The sequence below is a fragment of the Oncorhynchus nerka genome, linkage group LG23 (assembly GCF_034236695.1).
Source record: "Oncorhynchus nerka isolate Pitt River linkage group LG23, Oner_Uvic_2.0, whole genome shotgun sequence".
NCBI lineage: Eukaryota > Metazoa > Chordata > Actinopteri > Salmoniformes > Salmonidae > Oncorhynchus > Oncorhynchus nerka.
This window is the reverse complement of record NC_088418.1, coordinates 39,734,149-39,752,020: the sequence shown is the minus strand read 5'-3', so window position 1 is coordinate 39,752,020 and position 17,872 is coordinate 39,734,149. Positions and strand designations below refer to the sequence as shown.

At 43.1% G+C, this 17,872-nt stretch overlaps 1 protein-coding gene across 1 annotated transcript in view; it reads left to right on the top strand.

Moving 5' to 3' along the window:
• The window catches only part of cfap54 (cilia and flagella associated protein 54), a 139,350-nt gene that overhangs the window by 96,638 nt on the left and 24,840 nt on the right, over positions 1 to 17,872 (top strand). Inside the window, exons 48-53 of the mRNA XM_065008111.1 lie at positions 5,830 to 5,974; positions 7,459 to 7,655; positions 8,009 to 8,166; positions 8,269 to 8,398; positions 8,694 to 8,859; positions 11,828 to 11,988. Coding sequence (XP_064864183.1) covers positions 5,830 to 5,974; positions 7,459 to 7,655; positions 8,009 to 8,166; positions 8,269 to 8,398; positions 8,694 to 8,859; positions 11,828 to 11,988 — 957 coding nt within the window. The remainder of the gene's footprint in view (positions 1 to 5,829; positions 5,975 to 7,458; positions 7,656 to 8,008; positions 8,167 to 8,268; positions 8,399 to 8,693; positions 8,860 to 11,827; positions 11,989 to 17,872) is intronic.

Genomic DNA, 17,872 nt, shown 5'->3' with positions numbered 1-17,872 from the left:
GCCTGTAATTTTCATCATAGGTACACTTCAACTATGACAGACAAAATTAGAAGACAAAAATCCAGAAAATCACATTGTAGTGAGCCCACTCCCTTGGCTGAGAAGCAACCCCACACATGATTGGTCTCAGGATGCGTTACTCTTGGCATGACACAGGACTGATGGTAGCGCTCACCTTGTCTTCTCCGGACAAGCGTTTTTCCGGATGCCCCAAACAATCGGAAAGGGGATTCATCAGAGAAAATGGCTTTACCCCAGTCCTCAGCAGTCCAATCCTTGTACCTGTACCTGCAGAATATCAGTCTGTCCCTGATGTTTTTCCTGTAGAGAAGTGGCTTCTTTGCTGCCCTTCTTGACCCCAGGCCATCCTCCAAAATTCTTCACCTCACTGTGCATGCACTCACACTTGCCTGCTGCTATTCCTGAGCAAACTCTTTACTGGTGGTGCCCGATCCCACAGCTGAATCAACTTTAGGAGACGGTCCTGGTGCTTGCTGGACTTTCTTGGGCACCCTGAAGCCTTCTTCACAACAATTTAACCGCTCTCCTTGAAGTTCTTGATGATCCGATAAACGGTTGATTTAGGTGCAATCTTACTGGCACCAATATCCTTGCCTGTGATGCCCTTTTTGTGCAAAAAAGCAATGATGACGGCACGTGTTTCCTTGCAGGTAACCATGGTTGACAGAGGAAGAACAATGATTCCAAGCACCACCCTCCTATTGAAGCTTCCATCCTGTTATTCGAACTCAGTCAGCATGACAGAGTGATCTCCAGCCTTGTCCTCGTCAACACTCACACCTGTGTTAATGAGAGAATCACTGACATGATGTCAGCTGTCCTTTTGTGGCAGGGCTGAAATGCAGTGGAAATATTTTTTGTGTATTCAGTTCATTTGCATGCCAAAGAGGGACTTTGCAATTAATTGCAATTCATCTGATCACTCTTCATAACATTCTGGAGTATATGCAAATTGCCATCATACAAACTGAGGCATCAGACTTTGTGAAAATTAATATTTGTGTTATTCTCAAAACATTTGGCCACGACTGTGTGTGTGCTTCCTAAAGAAAAATGTCAAGTGGCTAGCTAAAACAGCGACAAGAACAAACAACAAGCCCCCTTAGCCACCACATTATGATTATCATATAGCTCAGTACCTGCACATAATATGCTTTATTTCAAAGCTGTTTTTCATTTGGCACGATGAAATACAGTCTAAATTTAGAAAGAGTTTCAAGAATAACCATCCAAGTGAATACTACTGTAGCTATCTATCTGCAGACTACTCGTCCAGTCATGTTTGCTGGCTAACGTTACTTACAGTACCTTAGCTGTCACAACAACATGGTCTGATGCTGGTGTTGGTGGGTCAAAGTGATTGATGTCGCTATCCCATCCACAGATAAAATAGTTTTAGGAATCCAGTGACTTGTAGGCCTTCAGTTCTTGTGAAGAATAGGCGGATATAATATTAACAAGTTAATATTATAGTCCAGAATGATCATCTTTACTTAAAATTGGCTTCGACTTCTTTGGGTTCAGTCCCCCAATAAGCTCAATCTTTTCCTCATATCTCCTTTTCGCCAATTCGCCATTGTTGTTTCATCTAAAATGTAGCAGTGGTGGAAAAATAACTACATTGTCATACTTGAGTAAAAGTAAAGATATCTTTATAGAAAATGACTTAAGTAAAAGTTAGTCACCCAGTATAATACTTTTAATAATACTTTTACTAGAGTAAAAGTATTTTAGAAATACTTAAGTATCAAAAGTAAATGGAATTGCTAAAATGTACTTAAGTATCAAAGGTAAAAGTATAAATAATTTCAAATTCTTTATATTAAGCAAATCAGACAGCACAATTGTGGTTAGAGCGTTGGACTAGTAACCAGAAGGTTGCAAGTTCAAACCCCCGAGCTGACAAGGTGCAAATCTGTCGTTCTGCCCCTGAACAGGCAGTTAACCCACTGTTCCTAGGCCGTCATTGAAAATAAGAATTTGTTCTTAACTGACTTGCCTGGTTAAATAAAGGTCAAATAAATAAAAAATTAATATATATATATATATTTTTTTAATCAGACATAATTTACAAACAAATCATTTGTGTTTAGTGAGTCTGCCAGATCAGATGCAGTAGGGATGACCAGTGTGTGAATTTGACCATTTCAAAATGTACTTTTGGGTGTCAGGGAAAATGTATGGGGTAAAAAGTACATTATTTTCTTTTTGCCACAAATATAAATAGTACAGTATAGTACAGATATCCCCCAAAAATACTTAAGTAGTACTTTAAAGTATTTTTTACTTAAGTACTTTACACCACTGATATGTAGTTATTTGTATCTATAAAATATGCTATATATACAAAAGTATGTGTACACCCCTTCAAATGAGTGGATTTGGCTATTTCAGCCACACTCATTGCTGCCAGGTGTATACAATCAAGTACACAGCAATGTAATCGCCATAGACAAACATTGGCAGTAGAATGTCCTTACTGATGAGCTCAGTGACTTTCAACGTGGCACCTTCATAGGATGCCACCTTTCCAACAGGTCAGTTTGTAACATTTCTGCCCTGCTAGAGCTGCCCCGGTCATCTGTAAGTGCTGTTGTTGTGAAGTGGAAAAGTGTAGGAGCAACAACGACTCAGCCGCGAAGTGTTAAGCCACAAAAGCTCTCAGAATAGGACCACCGAGTGCTGAAGTGCATATCGGGTAAAAATTGTCTGTACTCGGTTGCAACACTCACTACCGATTCCAAACTGTCTCTGGAAGCAACGTCAGCACAATAACTGTTCATTGGGACCTTCATAAAATGGGTTTCCATGGCTGAGCAGCCGCACACAAGCCTAAGGTCACCATGCACAATGCCTAGTGTCAGCTACAGTGGTGTAAAGCTCATCGCCATTGGACTCTGGAGCAGTGGAAATGCATTCTTTGGAGTGATGAATCGTCCGACGGACTAATCTGGGTTTGGCGGATAACAGGAGAGCGCTACCTTTGCAAATGCATAATGCCAACTGTAAAGTTTGGTGGAGGAGGAATAATGGTGCTGTTTTTCATGGTTCGGGCTAGGCCCCTTACTTGCAGTGAAGGGAAACCTTAACGCTGCAGCATACAATGACATTCTAGACGATTCTGTGCTTCCAACTTTGTGGCAACAGTTTGGGGAAGGCCCTTTCCTGTTTCAGCATGACAATGTCTCCGTGCACAAAGCAAATGTCCATACAGAAATAGTTTGGTTCTCCCACCCATTACAGCAAACAGGTAGTACTCGGTCAGACAATCTGAAGTTTTCAATGAATTAGTCAATGCAACCTGTGTTGCGCTCACTACAGATGGATGGACCTCCAGGGCTACAGAGAGCTACTTAGTGACAGCCCATCACATTACCCCGGAGTGGGAGATGAGAAGTACCGTGTTACAGACCCACCCTCTTTAAGAGAGTCACACAAGTCCACATATTTTTCTCTTTGTATGAAAACATTACAGGATAGGCCGATACAATGTCTGAGCCATGTTTACAAATTTATTTCACATGCATATTTCACTTAATTTTTGTGTTGTTGATGAGTAATCATGTGTTTTAATGTAAGAAAATACTGTTGGTATTCCTGTTTTTTTATGACTTACATATAATAACTTATATATTGGATTCAGGAATACCAACACTTTGTATTTTCTTAAATAAACAAAAAATAACTACAGTAACTGTTGGCATTTCATTTTCCTGCTGTACTGAAACTGAATCGAACTGTGGACCCAAAACCGCAATACGTACCGAACCGTGGGTTTGGTGAACCATTACACCCCATTACACATTTTTGTATCTGCAAAAAAACATGTGAATATAATGAAGGCCTACCTGTTACACCTGACCCATGGCATATTTAGCCCCAGTCTCGCCAATGGTCAGCGCAGACGCAAATAAACCATGCCGCTGCTAAAAACTCTGGTTCTAAAATGATACAGTTCACAAATTTTGAGATTTAACAATTGAAAGCCCTGTGACCCTCCTCTTTTGACAGTGGCCATCAAAACGGATTTCAAAAGGTGTGTTTCACCACGATTGCATTAAGAATGTTGTACAATGACTGGGCATGCATGTTTCTTTCCCTGTGCGGGATATTATTTTCTCGCACAGAATGCGACAAGCTGGCCAATTGAATAGGTAAATGTTACTGTAATTTAAATATGCCAATGTGCTTTCATTAATTGAAAACCCTTAATCTATTTTATGAGAATTTGTAAGATTCTTGTTTGCATAAAATAGACTGAGACCAGTCTTTTTAATAATAGGTAACATAATTTATTCTCGGAGCGCGCTCCCATTTCACCACGAGCAATGGTTTATATACAAATCATGACGTCATTTCATTGCTTTAACAGAATCCCCTCCTCTCGACCGGGACAGTGAATAGGTGAAAAGTTCATTCTAACTTACTAACACACTCCCAGGTAACTTTTGACCCCTCAACATTATCAATCACCACTGAGCTGACAGTTCTAATTAACAGAAAATGTAGGAATGCACTCACTGTTTTATCTAAAAAACCCTGAGCTCAGTTCTGTAGGTTCAACCATAGGCTAACGACCTTATGTGTTTACACAGTCCACAACCCATTTGTTTCTTCCTAGTTGGAATGGTGTTCATTAACTTTAATTACTCCTTGTCCGTGTCACACAATCCCATCGTATGAACTCATATTGTTAATCAGATATAATAAAACAGAGTATAAGTTTACTTAGTTACAGTTCCATTTGTTCAGTCATTTAATCATAATTTTACCAACAGTAAACTATTCTACTATGGGGTTGCTGTTACTTTCTCATATTGTTGGCTGAGGAAAAGTAAATGTGGAAAACAATCTTTCATTAGATAATTCAAAATTCGCAAAATCAAAGGTACCAGGTCTCTGCTCCGCATGGCTCTCATTTGGTCTCAGCCCCGGCGGGACCCAACCAAATTTAACCCCTGATGGTAGTGTATGTATCTGATTTTAGTGAGTATCTTATTGTAGTGTATGTATCTGATGGTAGTGTGTGTGTGTATCTGACTAGTGTATGTTTGATTGTGTGGTGGAATTATTGTAATCAAAAGGAGAGACTATTAGATTTCTTCAAAACCATCAAACTTTATTATGTAATTACTGCAGTAATGGAGCTGGTCGGTAATCACCGCTGGAGGTGATCACTGAGAACTCAACCAGCTGGTTTACTGCAGTAATGGAGCTGGTCGGTAATCACCCCTGGAGGTGATCACTGAGAACTCAACCAGCTGGTTTACTGCAGTAATGGAGCTGGTCGGTAATCACCCCTGGAGGTGATCACTGAGAACTCAACCAGCTGGTTTGAGACACAGACTTTCATATCACCCCTGGAGGGGATCACTGAGAACTCAACCAGCTGGTTTGAGCCACAGAATTGTATAGTAAAGTCCATCCGGCTTCAGTCTACATGACACACAACAGTTATATAGAATGGGTCACAAGGTTAAGATTTGTATGAAAGATACTTATAATTCACAGCAGGCAGTATCTACTGTAAAAACAGTTATCTTTCATTGTACAGACCAGGGTCTGGCCCTGGAGTCATGTCTCCCTGGTACCATATAGAACAGAAACATTAACTCATGCTCTGGAATGTGGTATCACCCAAAGACATGGTAAATCTTCCAGAGGCCCATCCTTAGTAGAACACCACAGATGAGCGTTCTAACAACCCCTTGTTCTGTTGCATAAAACAACAATTTGATGCAATTACAGCATTATAACATAATCTTGCAATTTTGCTCTCACATTTGTTTATCTGTATCCTATGTTCAGGCTCTGGAGGACTTAGTGAACCGTCGCCTGAGCACAGAGGCCAGTGTTCTGTATGGCTCCAGACTGAGCAGGCGTCTCACCCTGGCCAGAGTACAGCTCATACTGGCCCTCAGCTCCACCATACACTCCCTGCCTGAACCTCAAGGTAACAATATAGTACTCTAACAGATGTTTTTTCCTCCAGATTTCTTTTTTTAACCTTCGTTTAAGCAGGGAGTGAAGTATGCTAAGACCACAGTCTCTTGAAGATTAGCCCTGCATGAACACATCAATAAACAACAATTACACTATACCTATCTATATACAGTGAACAGAAATATAATTGCAACAATTTCTAAGATTTTACTGAGTTACAGTTCGTAGAAGGAAATCAGACCATTTAAATAATTTAATTACTCTGGATGTCATGCTGAAACATGAAGTGAGGGCGGCAGATGAATGGCACGACCATGGGCATCAGGATCTCATCACGGTATCTCTGTGCATTCAAATTGCCATCGATAAAATATGTTCGTTGTCCGTAGTTTATGCCTGCTTATACCATAACCCCACCGCCACCATAGGGCACTCTTTTCACAAAGTTAACATCAGCAAACCGCTCGCCCACACAACGCCATACACGTTATCTGCCCGATATAGTTGAAACTGAGATTAATCTGTGGAGAGCACACTTCTCCAGTGTGCCAGTGGCCATCAAAAGTGAGCATTTGCCCATTTAAGTCGGCTATGAAGCCAGACTGCAGTCAGGTCAAGACTCTGGTGAAGACGATGAGCACATAGCTGAGACAGTTTCTGCAGAAATTCTTCAGTTTTGCAAACCCACAGTTTCATCAGCTGTCCAGGTGGCTGGTCTCAGATGATCCCGCAGGTGAAGAAGCCGGATGAGGAGGTCCTGGCGTGGTTACACGTGGTCTGCGGTTGTGAGGCCGGTTGGACGAACAGCCAAATTCTCTAAAACAACATTGGAGACGGCTTATGGTAGAGAAATTAACATTAAATTCTCTGGCAACAGCTCTGGTGGCCATTCCTGCAGTCAGCATGCCAATTGCACACTACCTCAAAACTTGAGACATCTGTTGCATTGTTGTGTGCACATTTTAGTGTGGCCTTTTATTGTCCCCAGCACAAGGTGCACCTGTGTAATGATCATGCTGTTTAATCAGCTTCTTGATATGCCACACCTGTCAGGTGGATGGATTATTTTAGCAAAGGAGAACTGCTCACTAACAGGGATTAAACAAATTTGTGCACAAACCTGAGAAATTCGCTTTTTGTTTGGGTGGAAAATTTCAGGGACCTTTTAGTTCAGCTCATGAAACATGTTACCAACACTTTACATGTTGAGTTTATATTTTTGTTCAGTGTATATACAAATAAATGACACAATACAATACTGATAAATCAAGAGTTCAGAAAATCATTCCACTTAACTCTTTCATCAGTATATTTTCATTTGAATGAACTTGTGGACATTTCCCCCCTAATGTTTGTTTGTGTCTATCTTGTTCACATCCCACTGCTAGTCAGGGACATGAAGGAGATTCAAGACTTTTGACTAACAGTTCTGAACAGCTATGGCAGGGTGATGCACAGTAGGACTGTATAATACTGTTTGTTGATATTCTCCAGATATCTCAGATGGGTCGGTGCGTTGCAGTGTTGTGAGGAGGACATCCAGTACCCCAGGTATCCCTAACTCTCCCCCCGGAGAGAGGGATAGTGACAGTGACAAATCACACAGTGGCTCCCCTACCAGGAAGACCAGGGAGCCCAAAGGACTGCACATTGACCCCCAGAAAGACAAGCTCACCCTCAGCAAATTCAAGGTGTGTGTCTCTCTGTAGAGTGTACATTAGGTGAAATAGAAAGTCATTAGGTGACATTTGTTTAGCACTTTCACCTTTTTTGTATTCCTCCGAAGATGGATTAATTTAAGTATATATTTGCATCTCTGCCTTCTTGGATTTTTCCTTTTCATAGTTTTAGAACCTTTTGCACTCCACATTAGGTGACATCCACCAAACCATCCACTAGTCATGTTTTTTAAAGTCATTATTAAATGTTTACTCTTAAGAATGGCATATCAGATTGATTCAGCCTGAAGTCACTGTGGAAAAGAGCATCTGTTAAAATGCTAAAGTATAACTTGCATTTTCTTAACCTCTCTCCTCTCCTGTAGGCGTTACTGCTAAGAGAGGTGTGTCGTCTCCTGAGCCCCCAGCTGCAGCTCTGTCTTTCCTCTCAGCTCCACTCTGACCCTGAGGAACTGGAGCTGGCTATAGACACCTACCTGCTACTGTCTAACCTCTACCTGCAGCAAGGCAAAACCGCTTACAGGTGAGGTAAAGGACTGTATCCTGTGTATAAATGTGTTTGTATTCATCCATACATTCCTCCATCCATCCACCCATCTATCAAAAGTCTGTTTATTCTTTGCAGTGCTGACATGGCAGTGTCTGCTATGAGTCTGCTCCAGAACTCTCCCATCACTCTGAGGGGAAGCCCCTCCCCTGTCCACAGACCCCTCTCCTCCTCCCTCAGAAGACAGTCCAGACCTAAGAGTGAACAGGTACCTACAATCACCTTGTAATTACCTCTCTTAACTGTACCACAAAATGCTTTTTGCATAGCTAGAGTTTTTAGAATTGTTTATGACTGAATTTTTTGGTTTATGTCATGACTCAAAAGGAACCATTTGGGAAATTTGGTTCCTCATATTCCCCCTGCCAATCAGACCCAAGACCTAGAGGTAGCTGTGTGTGTGTGTGTGTGTGTGTGTGTGTGTGTGTGTGTGTGTGTGTGTGTGTGTGTGTGTGTGTGTGTGTGTGTGTGTGTGTGTGTGTGTGTGTGAATACCCTCCCCAGGGCGGTATGAGGGAGGCTGAGCACCATGCCCCCAGTCCACAGCCAGGTGACTGTCCCCAGGTAGTAGAGGCCAGAGAGAGGATGGAACGGACTCTGTGGCTCCGCTGTAGACTGGCTGTGGTACGCAGTCTGGTCGCACACATCCCTGGCACTGCCATCTACCCAGGTACTTGTGTGTATGTGTTGATATTAACGCTTGTCCTCTTACACAGGGCAAGTTAAAAAATATATATTTTAAAAAAGGCGAACAAGCAGATTATAGATTTAAGTTGTCCGAATGAACAACTGAAAAAAATCACGCAAAAATCGCAATATCAAATAATTAGGATACACCGATCAGAATTGGATCAAAGTGTCCTCCGGATGCGATGTGTTAATTTTGTGGGCATGCATTGACAGGCACAAGCGGTCTTTCAATCATGCAGTCGTGAGATTAGTTTTGAGATGAAAGCCAGCTTAGCTGCTTGTGCACATTTGTTGATATTCATTGCTAGTTATTGAGTTATTTGTCCAGTTATAACACATTTGTGGTCAGCAATGACAATCCTGGAAAAGTCATGGTGTACATCACCTGCGTGTGTGCCAGTGGGTGTTGTCAGAGGAGAGAGAGAGCGAGAGACATTGTGCAGTAGGTAAAATGATGATATAGCCTAGCCAATTCAAAACATATTGTGTAGTTTGGCAGGTTAACTATTTAGCGTGTAGCATGTATTAATGTCATTGTCATGTCTGATTACTTTCCACCGGCACACGTGTACAATCGCAAATAGCCAACCCACAGTTGATACAGGTGTTGAAGTACAACCGCAAATGGCCAACACACAGTTGATACGGGTGTTGAAGTACAACCGCAAATGGCCAACACACAGTTGATACGGGTGTTGAAGTACAACCCCAAATGGCAAGCACACAGTTGATATGGTTGCACAGTTGATGAAGCCAATGCTGCATACTCCGGTTTTAAAACCGTCTCTCAAGTGCTCAAAATTGTCTAGGATTCTCCTCTATTCAATACTGGCCATGTAATTCTAACAAAGTTAAAATAATATTTTTAGAATAGCCTAATTGAGAAGTAGCCGAACTCCTATGCTGTCATCCTCTCCCCTGAACACTGAATATTTTAGCCTTACAAATAGATCAATATCTTAGTTAGCTACCTCGCCCACTGTGGCCATTTAATCCCTGATTCATTGAATGAGGGAATTATTTTATAAAAACAAAAGTATTTGGTTGTAATTGTAATGTTGCAGGGTGGCCAACCATCCTCCAGGAGAGCTACTGGGTGTGCAGGCTTTTGCTCCAGTCCTGCTCAAACACACCACATTGTAAAAAATGAGCTGCTCAACAGCACCTTGATAAACTGACTGGTGTGTTTGAGCAGGGTTGGGTTAAAAGCCTGGAAACCCAGTAGCTCTTCAGATGGAGAGTTGACGACCACATGTGTTTGATACAGTAACCTATTACTGCAGTATTTTACTTTGTGGGGAGTGTCTTTCTCAGGGCCACAACGCAGGAGATATATTACATGGTACCAGGGACCAGCAGCCTTCCATTGTCAATACCAGTGATAATAATGAATGCTATTTTGTGAAGTGGTTTCTTGCATCATACAACACCTTTTTGGCCCATGGTGTTAGACCATTTTTTGGGGCGGGACAATTGACTTGAGCTTTCAGGCAAGTAAAAAATCAGTCCTACTTGTCCAAAGGACAAGTGGCTAAAAAAGTGAATATCAAGCCCTGCACCTCATATCGACTTACACTCCAACTCTTTATTTTATTCTATTGTTGCTCTGTATGTGTATGGTACATTTCCCCCTAAATACAATGCATTCGGAAAGTATTCAGACCCCTTCACCTTTTCCACATTTTGTTACATTTCTAAAATGGATTACATAATGTTTCCCCCTCATTAACCTTTACACAATGCCCCATAATGACAAAGCAAAAACGAATGTTTACATAAAAAATATAAAAAACATATTTACGTAAGTATTCAGACCATTTGCTATGAGTCTAGAAATTGAGCCCAGGTGCATCCTGTTTCCATTGATCATCCTTGAGATGTTTCTACAACTTGATAAATTTAATTGATTGGACATGATTTGGAAAGGCACACACCTGTCTATATAAGGTCCCACAGTTGACAGTGCAGAGCAAAAACCAAGCCATGAGGTCAAAGGAATTGTCCGTAGAGCTCAGAGACAGGATTGTGTCGAGGCACAGATCTGGGGAAGGGTACCAAAACATTTATGCAGCATTGAAGGTCCACAAGAACATAGTGGCCTCCATCATTCTTAAATGGAAGAAGTTTGGAACCACCAAGACTCTTCGTAGAGCTGGCCGCCGGGCCAAACTGAGCAATTGGGGAGAAGGGCCTTGGTCAGGGAGGTGACCAAGAAGCCAAGTTCCTCTGTGGAGAACCTTCCAGAAGGTCAACCAACGCTGCAGCACTTCACCAATCAGGCCTTTATGGTAGAGTGACCAGATGGAAGGCACTCCTCAGTAAAAGGCACATGACAACCCACTTGGTGTTTGCCAAAAGGTCCCTAAAGGACTCAGACCATGAGAAACAATTTTCTCTGGTCTGATGAAACCAAGTGTGAACTCTTTTGCCTGAATGGCAAGCGTCACTTCTGGAGGAAACTTGGCACCATCCCTACAGTGAAGCATGGTGGTTCAGCGACGCTCCTCATCCAACCTGACAGAGCTTGAGAGGATCAACAGCGGAGAATGGGAGAAACTCCCCAAATACAGGTGTGTCAAGCTTGTAGCGTCATACCCAAGAAGACTCAAGGCTGTAATCGCTGCCAAAGGTGCTTCAACAAAGTACTGAGTAAAGGGTCTGAATACATTCAGTTTTGTATTTTTATACATTTGCAAACATTTCTACAAACCAGTTTTTGCTTTGTTATTATGGGGTATTGTGTAAAGGTTGATGAGGGTGGGGAAATGACGTAACAAAATGTGGGAAAAGTCTGGGGTCTGAAAACTTTCCGAATGCTTATATGTATCTTAAAAAAGGCGGGACAGGTTACATTTAGGTATGTGCGTATCTTACACTATCCTGTGTGTGTGTGTGTGTGTGTGTGTGTGTGTGTGTGTGTGTGTGTGTGTGTGTGTGTGTGTGCGTAGGTATAGACAGCAGTGTGGAGGCCACCAAGCTGTTGAAGGAGGGTCTACAGGAGGCTGAGGTATGGGGAGACCCAGACACCAGAGCCCTGTTTCTCCTCCAAGGGGCTAGATTGGACACACACAGAGGACTGCCCCGTGAGAACAGCACCTCACTGCTACAGGTAGCTAACACACACACACACACACGTGAGTACCTTACTGCTACAGGTCAGATACAAAAACACACTCTCACATTACAATAGTGCTGTCACGATACCAGAATTGGACTAGGTAATACCAGGTTTAGTCTCACAATACTCAATGCCAAAATGATACTCGATAGCACAACAAAAAATATAATTTATTTTGTAGAAATATCCATATTTACAATGAGCGTATTGTTCAACTGAATGTACGATAGTTGAATTCCTTTGTCTCTTCATCTCCCGCTCTTTCTCCCCCCTTTTATTGTCTAACAAGCCGTCATATCGGGTTAGTCCAATAGGGACGTATCATTATCTAACAAGCCGTCATATCGGGTTAGTCCAATAGGGACGTATCATTATCTAACAAGCCGTCATATCGGGTTAGTCCAATAGGAACGTATCATTGTTTAACAAGCTTTCATATCGGGTTAGTCCAATAGGAACGTATCATTGTCTAACAAGTCGTCATATCGGGTTAGTCCAATAGGGACGTATCATTGTCTAATAAGCCGTCATATCGGGTTAGTCCAATAGGGACGTATCATTGTCTAACAAGCCGTCATATTGGGTTAGTCCAATAGAGACGTATCATTGCATTGTTGTGAAGAAGGCTTCAGGGCGCCCAAGAAAGTCCAGCAAGCACCAGGACAGTCTCCTAAAGTTGATTTAGCTGCGGGATCGGGGCACCACCAGTAAAGAGCTTGCTCAGGAATAGCAGCAGGCAAGTGTGAGTGCACGCACAGTGAGGTGAAGAATTTTGGTGGATGGCCTGCTGTCAAGAAGGGCAGCAAAGAAGCCACTTCTCTACAGGAAAAACATCAGGGACAGACTGATATTCTGCAAAAGGTACAGTGATTGGACTGCTGAGGACTGGGGTGAAGTCCTTTTCTCTGATATATCCCCTTTCCGATTGTTTGGGGCATCCGGAAAAAAGCTTGTCCCGGAGAAGACAAGGTGCGCACTACCATCAGTCCTGTGTCATGCCAACAGTAAAGCATCATGATACCTTTCATGTGTGGGGTTGCTTCTCAGCCAAGGGAGTGGGCTCACTCACAATTTTGCTGAAGAACACAGCCATGAATAAAGAATGGTACCAACACATCCTCCGAGAGCAACTTCTACCAACCATCCAGGAACAGTTTGGTGATGAACAATGCCTTTTCCAGCATGATGGAGCACCTTGCCATAATGCAAAAGTGATAACTAAGTGGCTCGGGGAACAAAACATTGATATTTTGGGTCTATGGCCAGGAATCTCCCCAGACCTTAATCCCATTGAGAACTTGTGGTCAATCCTCAAGAGGCGGGTGGACAAACAAAACCCCACAAATTCTGACAAACTCCAAGAATTGATTATGCAAGAATGGGCTGCCATCAGTCAGGATGTGGCCCAGAAGTTAATTGACAGCATGCCAGGGCAGATTGCAGAGGTCTTGAAAAAGAAGGCTCAACACTGCAAATATTGACTCTTTGCCTCAACTTAATGTAATTGTCAATAAAAGCCTTTGACACTTATGAAATGCTTGTAATTACACTTCAGTTATCCATAGTAACATCTGACAAAAATATCTAAAGACACTGAAGCAGCAAACTTTGTGAAAATGAATATTTGTGTTTCACAGCTGTTGAAAGATGAGGACCAATGTGCAGCGTGTTGTGCGTACATTTTCTTCATTAAATCAAAATGACGTCGAACAAAACAATAAACACTACAAAAACAAACCAAGAAGCTCAACGGCTATGTGCCCTAAACAACAGTCAACTTCCCACAAACACAGGTGGGAAAAATGGTACCTAAGCATGGTTCCCAATCAGAGACAACGATAGACAGCTGTCCCTGATTGAGAACCATCCCTGGCCAAAACATAGAAATAGAAAATCATAGAAACACAAAACATAGAATGCCCACCCCAACTCACGCCCTGACCAAACCAAAATAGAGACATAAAAAGGATCTCTAAGGTCAGGGCGTGACATTGTGTCATTCTTAAAACTTCTGGCCACGACTGTACTGTGTGTGTTTATGTATTTCTGTGTGATTATTTAGTTAGTAAATAAATAAATAATCCAATTTGTGTATTGCTGATTCATCATGGAGACTAGAGTTTGTGCAGATTTATAGGATACTACGATGTGGTAATAATGATAATGAATGGAAGTCAATGATGTTCAAAATTAGATTGATGAGGTAATAATGATAATTCATGGTTGGAAGTCAACAACGTTCAGAATGAGACTGATGAGGTGATATTGATAATTAATGGATGGAAGTCAACAACTTTCAGAATGAGATTGATGAGGTGATTTTGATAATTAATGGATGGAAGTCAACAATGTACAGAATGAGACTGATGAGGTAAATGATAATTAATGGATGGGCGTCAACAGGGTTCAGAATGAGACTGATGAGGTAAATCATAATTAATGGATGGAAGTCAACGACGTTCAGAATGAGACTGATGAGGTGAATTATAATTAATGGATGGAAGTCAACAATGTTCAGACTGAGGCTGATGAGGTAATAATGATAATTAATGAATGGAAGTCAATGACGTTCAGAATGAGACTGATGACGTAATAATGATTAAAAATGGATGACTAAAATGATAACGATATATTTATATCTGTAGAATTAATTTGGGAAACGGTAACTAATTCAACAAACTTTTTCCGTGGTGCCCCAAGATTGCTAATGAGTTTATTGTTACATGAGTAATTTAATCGCGCAATAATTTGATGTGGTATGTAATTATTTGATACAATAATCGTCATTGCATTAATGGTACTAACGTCACAACACCATCCTCCTTGACAACATACCAACAGTTTGAGCTACCCAAAAGGTACCAATTGGATGGCTCTATCCTCAACATTTCAAGCTAGCTTGTGGAGCAGGTTAGTTTTGAAGGATTGGTTCCCATTGAAGCTGAAAGGTACATTCTTAATTAACTCTGTTACGGTTGTATGTGATCATGTATTAGTATATGTCTGTCATTCCTCTCGTGAACTCCCTGCTCTCGGCACAACTCATTAATTTTTTATTTTATTTTTATTTCACCTTTATTTAACCAGGTAGGCTAGTTGAGAACAAGTTCTCATTTGCAACTGCGACCTGGCCAAGATAAAGCATAGCAGTGTGAACAGACAACACAGAGTTACACATGGAGTAAGCATGTCGACTCTCTATCTTAGAACATGGTACTGTAATTGTGTGTGTGTGTGCGTGTGTCTCTGTGTGTCTCTGTCTGTAGGCTGGAAGCAACAAAATGGAGTCGTGGTCAGTTTTTCCGAAAGGAGTGCGGGGAAGGGCCTTATATGCGTCGCAGAAGTTAGAATAACAATGATCCAGGGTTTTACCAGCCCTGGTTGCGCAATCGATATGCTGATAGAATTTAGGGAGTCTTGTTTTCAGATTAGCCTTGTTAAAATCCCCAGCTACAATGAATGCAGCCTCAGGATATGTGGTTTCCAGTTTACATAGAGTCAAATAAAGTTTGTTCAGGGCCATCGATGTGTCTGCTTGGGTCGACATTTGATTGTGAGGAATTCTAAGTCAGGTGAACAGAAGGACTTGAGTTCCTGTATGTTGTTATAATCACACCACGTCTCGTTAATCATAAGGCATATCCCCCCGCCCCTCTTCTTACCAGAAAGATGCTTGTTTCTGTCGGCGCGATGCGTGAAGAAACCAGCTGGCTGCACCGACTCCGATAGAGTCTCTCGAGTGAGCCATGTTTCCGTGAAGCAAAGAACGTTACAGTCTCTGATGTCTCTCTGGAATGATACCCTTGCTCGGATTTCATCAACCTTGTTGTCAAGAGACTGGACATTGGCGAGTAGTATGCTAGGGAGCGGTGCGCGATGTGCCCGTCCCCGAAGCCTGACCAGAAGACCGCTTTCTTTGCCCCTTTTACGGCGTCGTTGTTTTGGGTCGCCAGCTGGGATCCGATCCATTGTCCTGGGTGGAAGGCAGAACACAGGTCGTAATCCTGGTCGTAATGATGGTGAGTTGACGTTGCTCTTATATTCCGTAGTTCATCCCGACTGTATGTAATGGAACCTAAGATTACCTGGGGTACCAATAGGAACACGAAGCGAGGCGGCCATCTCTATCGGCGCCGGAAGGTAGGGTGAATACGGAGGATACGGGGTGACACAAGACGGACAGCAGTGGAACTCAGAACTCTGGAGATGGGAAAAGGACCACTGAACCGGGGAGACAGCTTGCGGGACTCTACCCGAAGGGGCAGATCCCAAGTGGAAAGCCATACCCAATGCGGTAGCGGGGAGCTGGGGTCCGGCGACGGTCCGCTTGTCGACGATATCTGGAGTTGGTCTTGAGAATAGCTGCCCTGGCTCTTCTGCAGGTACGTCGACAGTGGCGGACAAACATCTGGGCCGAGGGTACGCTGACCTCCTGCTCTTGTTCAGGGAAGAGTGGAGGCTGACACCCCATCGAGCACTCGAAAGGGGAGAGTCCCGTGGCAGAACCAGTTGACGGCTCCACGAAGTGGGGTTGGTTGAGACCAGGCACCTTAAGGTGGTCTCCAGGTCTTGGTTGGCTCGCTCCGACTGACCGTTAGTTTGGGGATGAAATCCGGATGACAAGCTGGCCGACGACCCAATAAGGGTGCAGAATGCCTTCCAGAACTGAGACGAGAATCCCGATCGGAGACCATGTCTACCGGGAGTCCATGGATCCGAAAGACATGCTGTACCATACGCTGGGCCATCTCCTTGACATAATGTAGTTTGGGGAGAGGGATGAAATGGGTGGCGTTGGAGAACCAGTCGACTACCGTTAGAATGACAGTGTTGCCATCAGACGGAGGGAGCCAAGTGACAAAGTCCAGAAATATATGAGACCAGGGACGATGAGGAACCGGTAGTGGCTGTAGGAGGCCAGAAGGAGCTTGCCGTATTGTTTTGAGCACATACAGTGCATGTGGTGACAAAGGCAGAGACGTCAGGGACCATTGTGGGCCACCAAAATCGTTGTCGAAGGAAGGCTAGTGTACGTCGGAACCCTGGATGACAGGACAGCCTGGAGGAATGAGCACATTCCAGGACCCGGGACCGGACTGGGTTCAGAACAAACAGCCGGTTAGCCGGGCCCCCTTCAGGTTCAGGCTGGGAGCGTTCCGCCTCGCGAACCAGGTTCTCAATACCCCAATCCACAGTGGCAGCAAGGCAAGAGGTAGGGAGAATGGTTTTTAGACCCTGGACGGTAGATTAGCGTATACACTAGTAAAAAAATTGTAAAGTTGAATCTGGTAAACAGGAGAGCCCACCGGGCCTGCCTTGAGTTGAGGCGCTTGGCTGAACGGAGATATTCCAAGTTTTTATGGTTAGTCCAGACCAGGAATGGCTGTTCTGCTCCTTCCAGCCAGTGCCTCCACTCTTCCAACTCCATCTTCACCACCAGGAGTTCTCAGTTGCCAACATCATTGTTACTCTCAGCAGGATTGAAACAATGGAACAGGAAAGCACAGGGATGAAGCTTCTGGTCCTGGGCAGATCGCAGGGACAGGATGGCCCCCACTCCAACATCCAAAGCATCCACTTCCACCACAAATTGATGCGAGGGGTCCGGATGGATGAGAATGGGTGCTGTTGTGAACCGATGCTTCAGGTCCACAAAGGCTTTGTCAACAGCTGGAGACCATTTGAACAGTACCTTGGGGGAGGTGAGTGCTGAGAGAGGGGCCGCCAGAGTGCCTTTAATCTCGATTGAAACGGCGGTAGAAGTTTGCCAAACCAAGAAACCGTTGCAACTGCACCCTGGAAGTTGGTTTAGGCCAATCCACCACTGCTTTCACCTTTCCAGGATCCATCTAAACATTGCCCTCAGCAGTGAAAT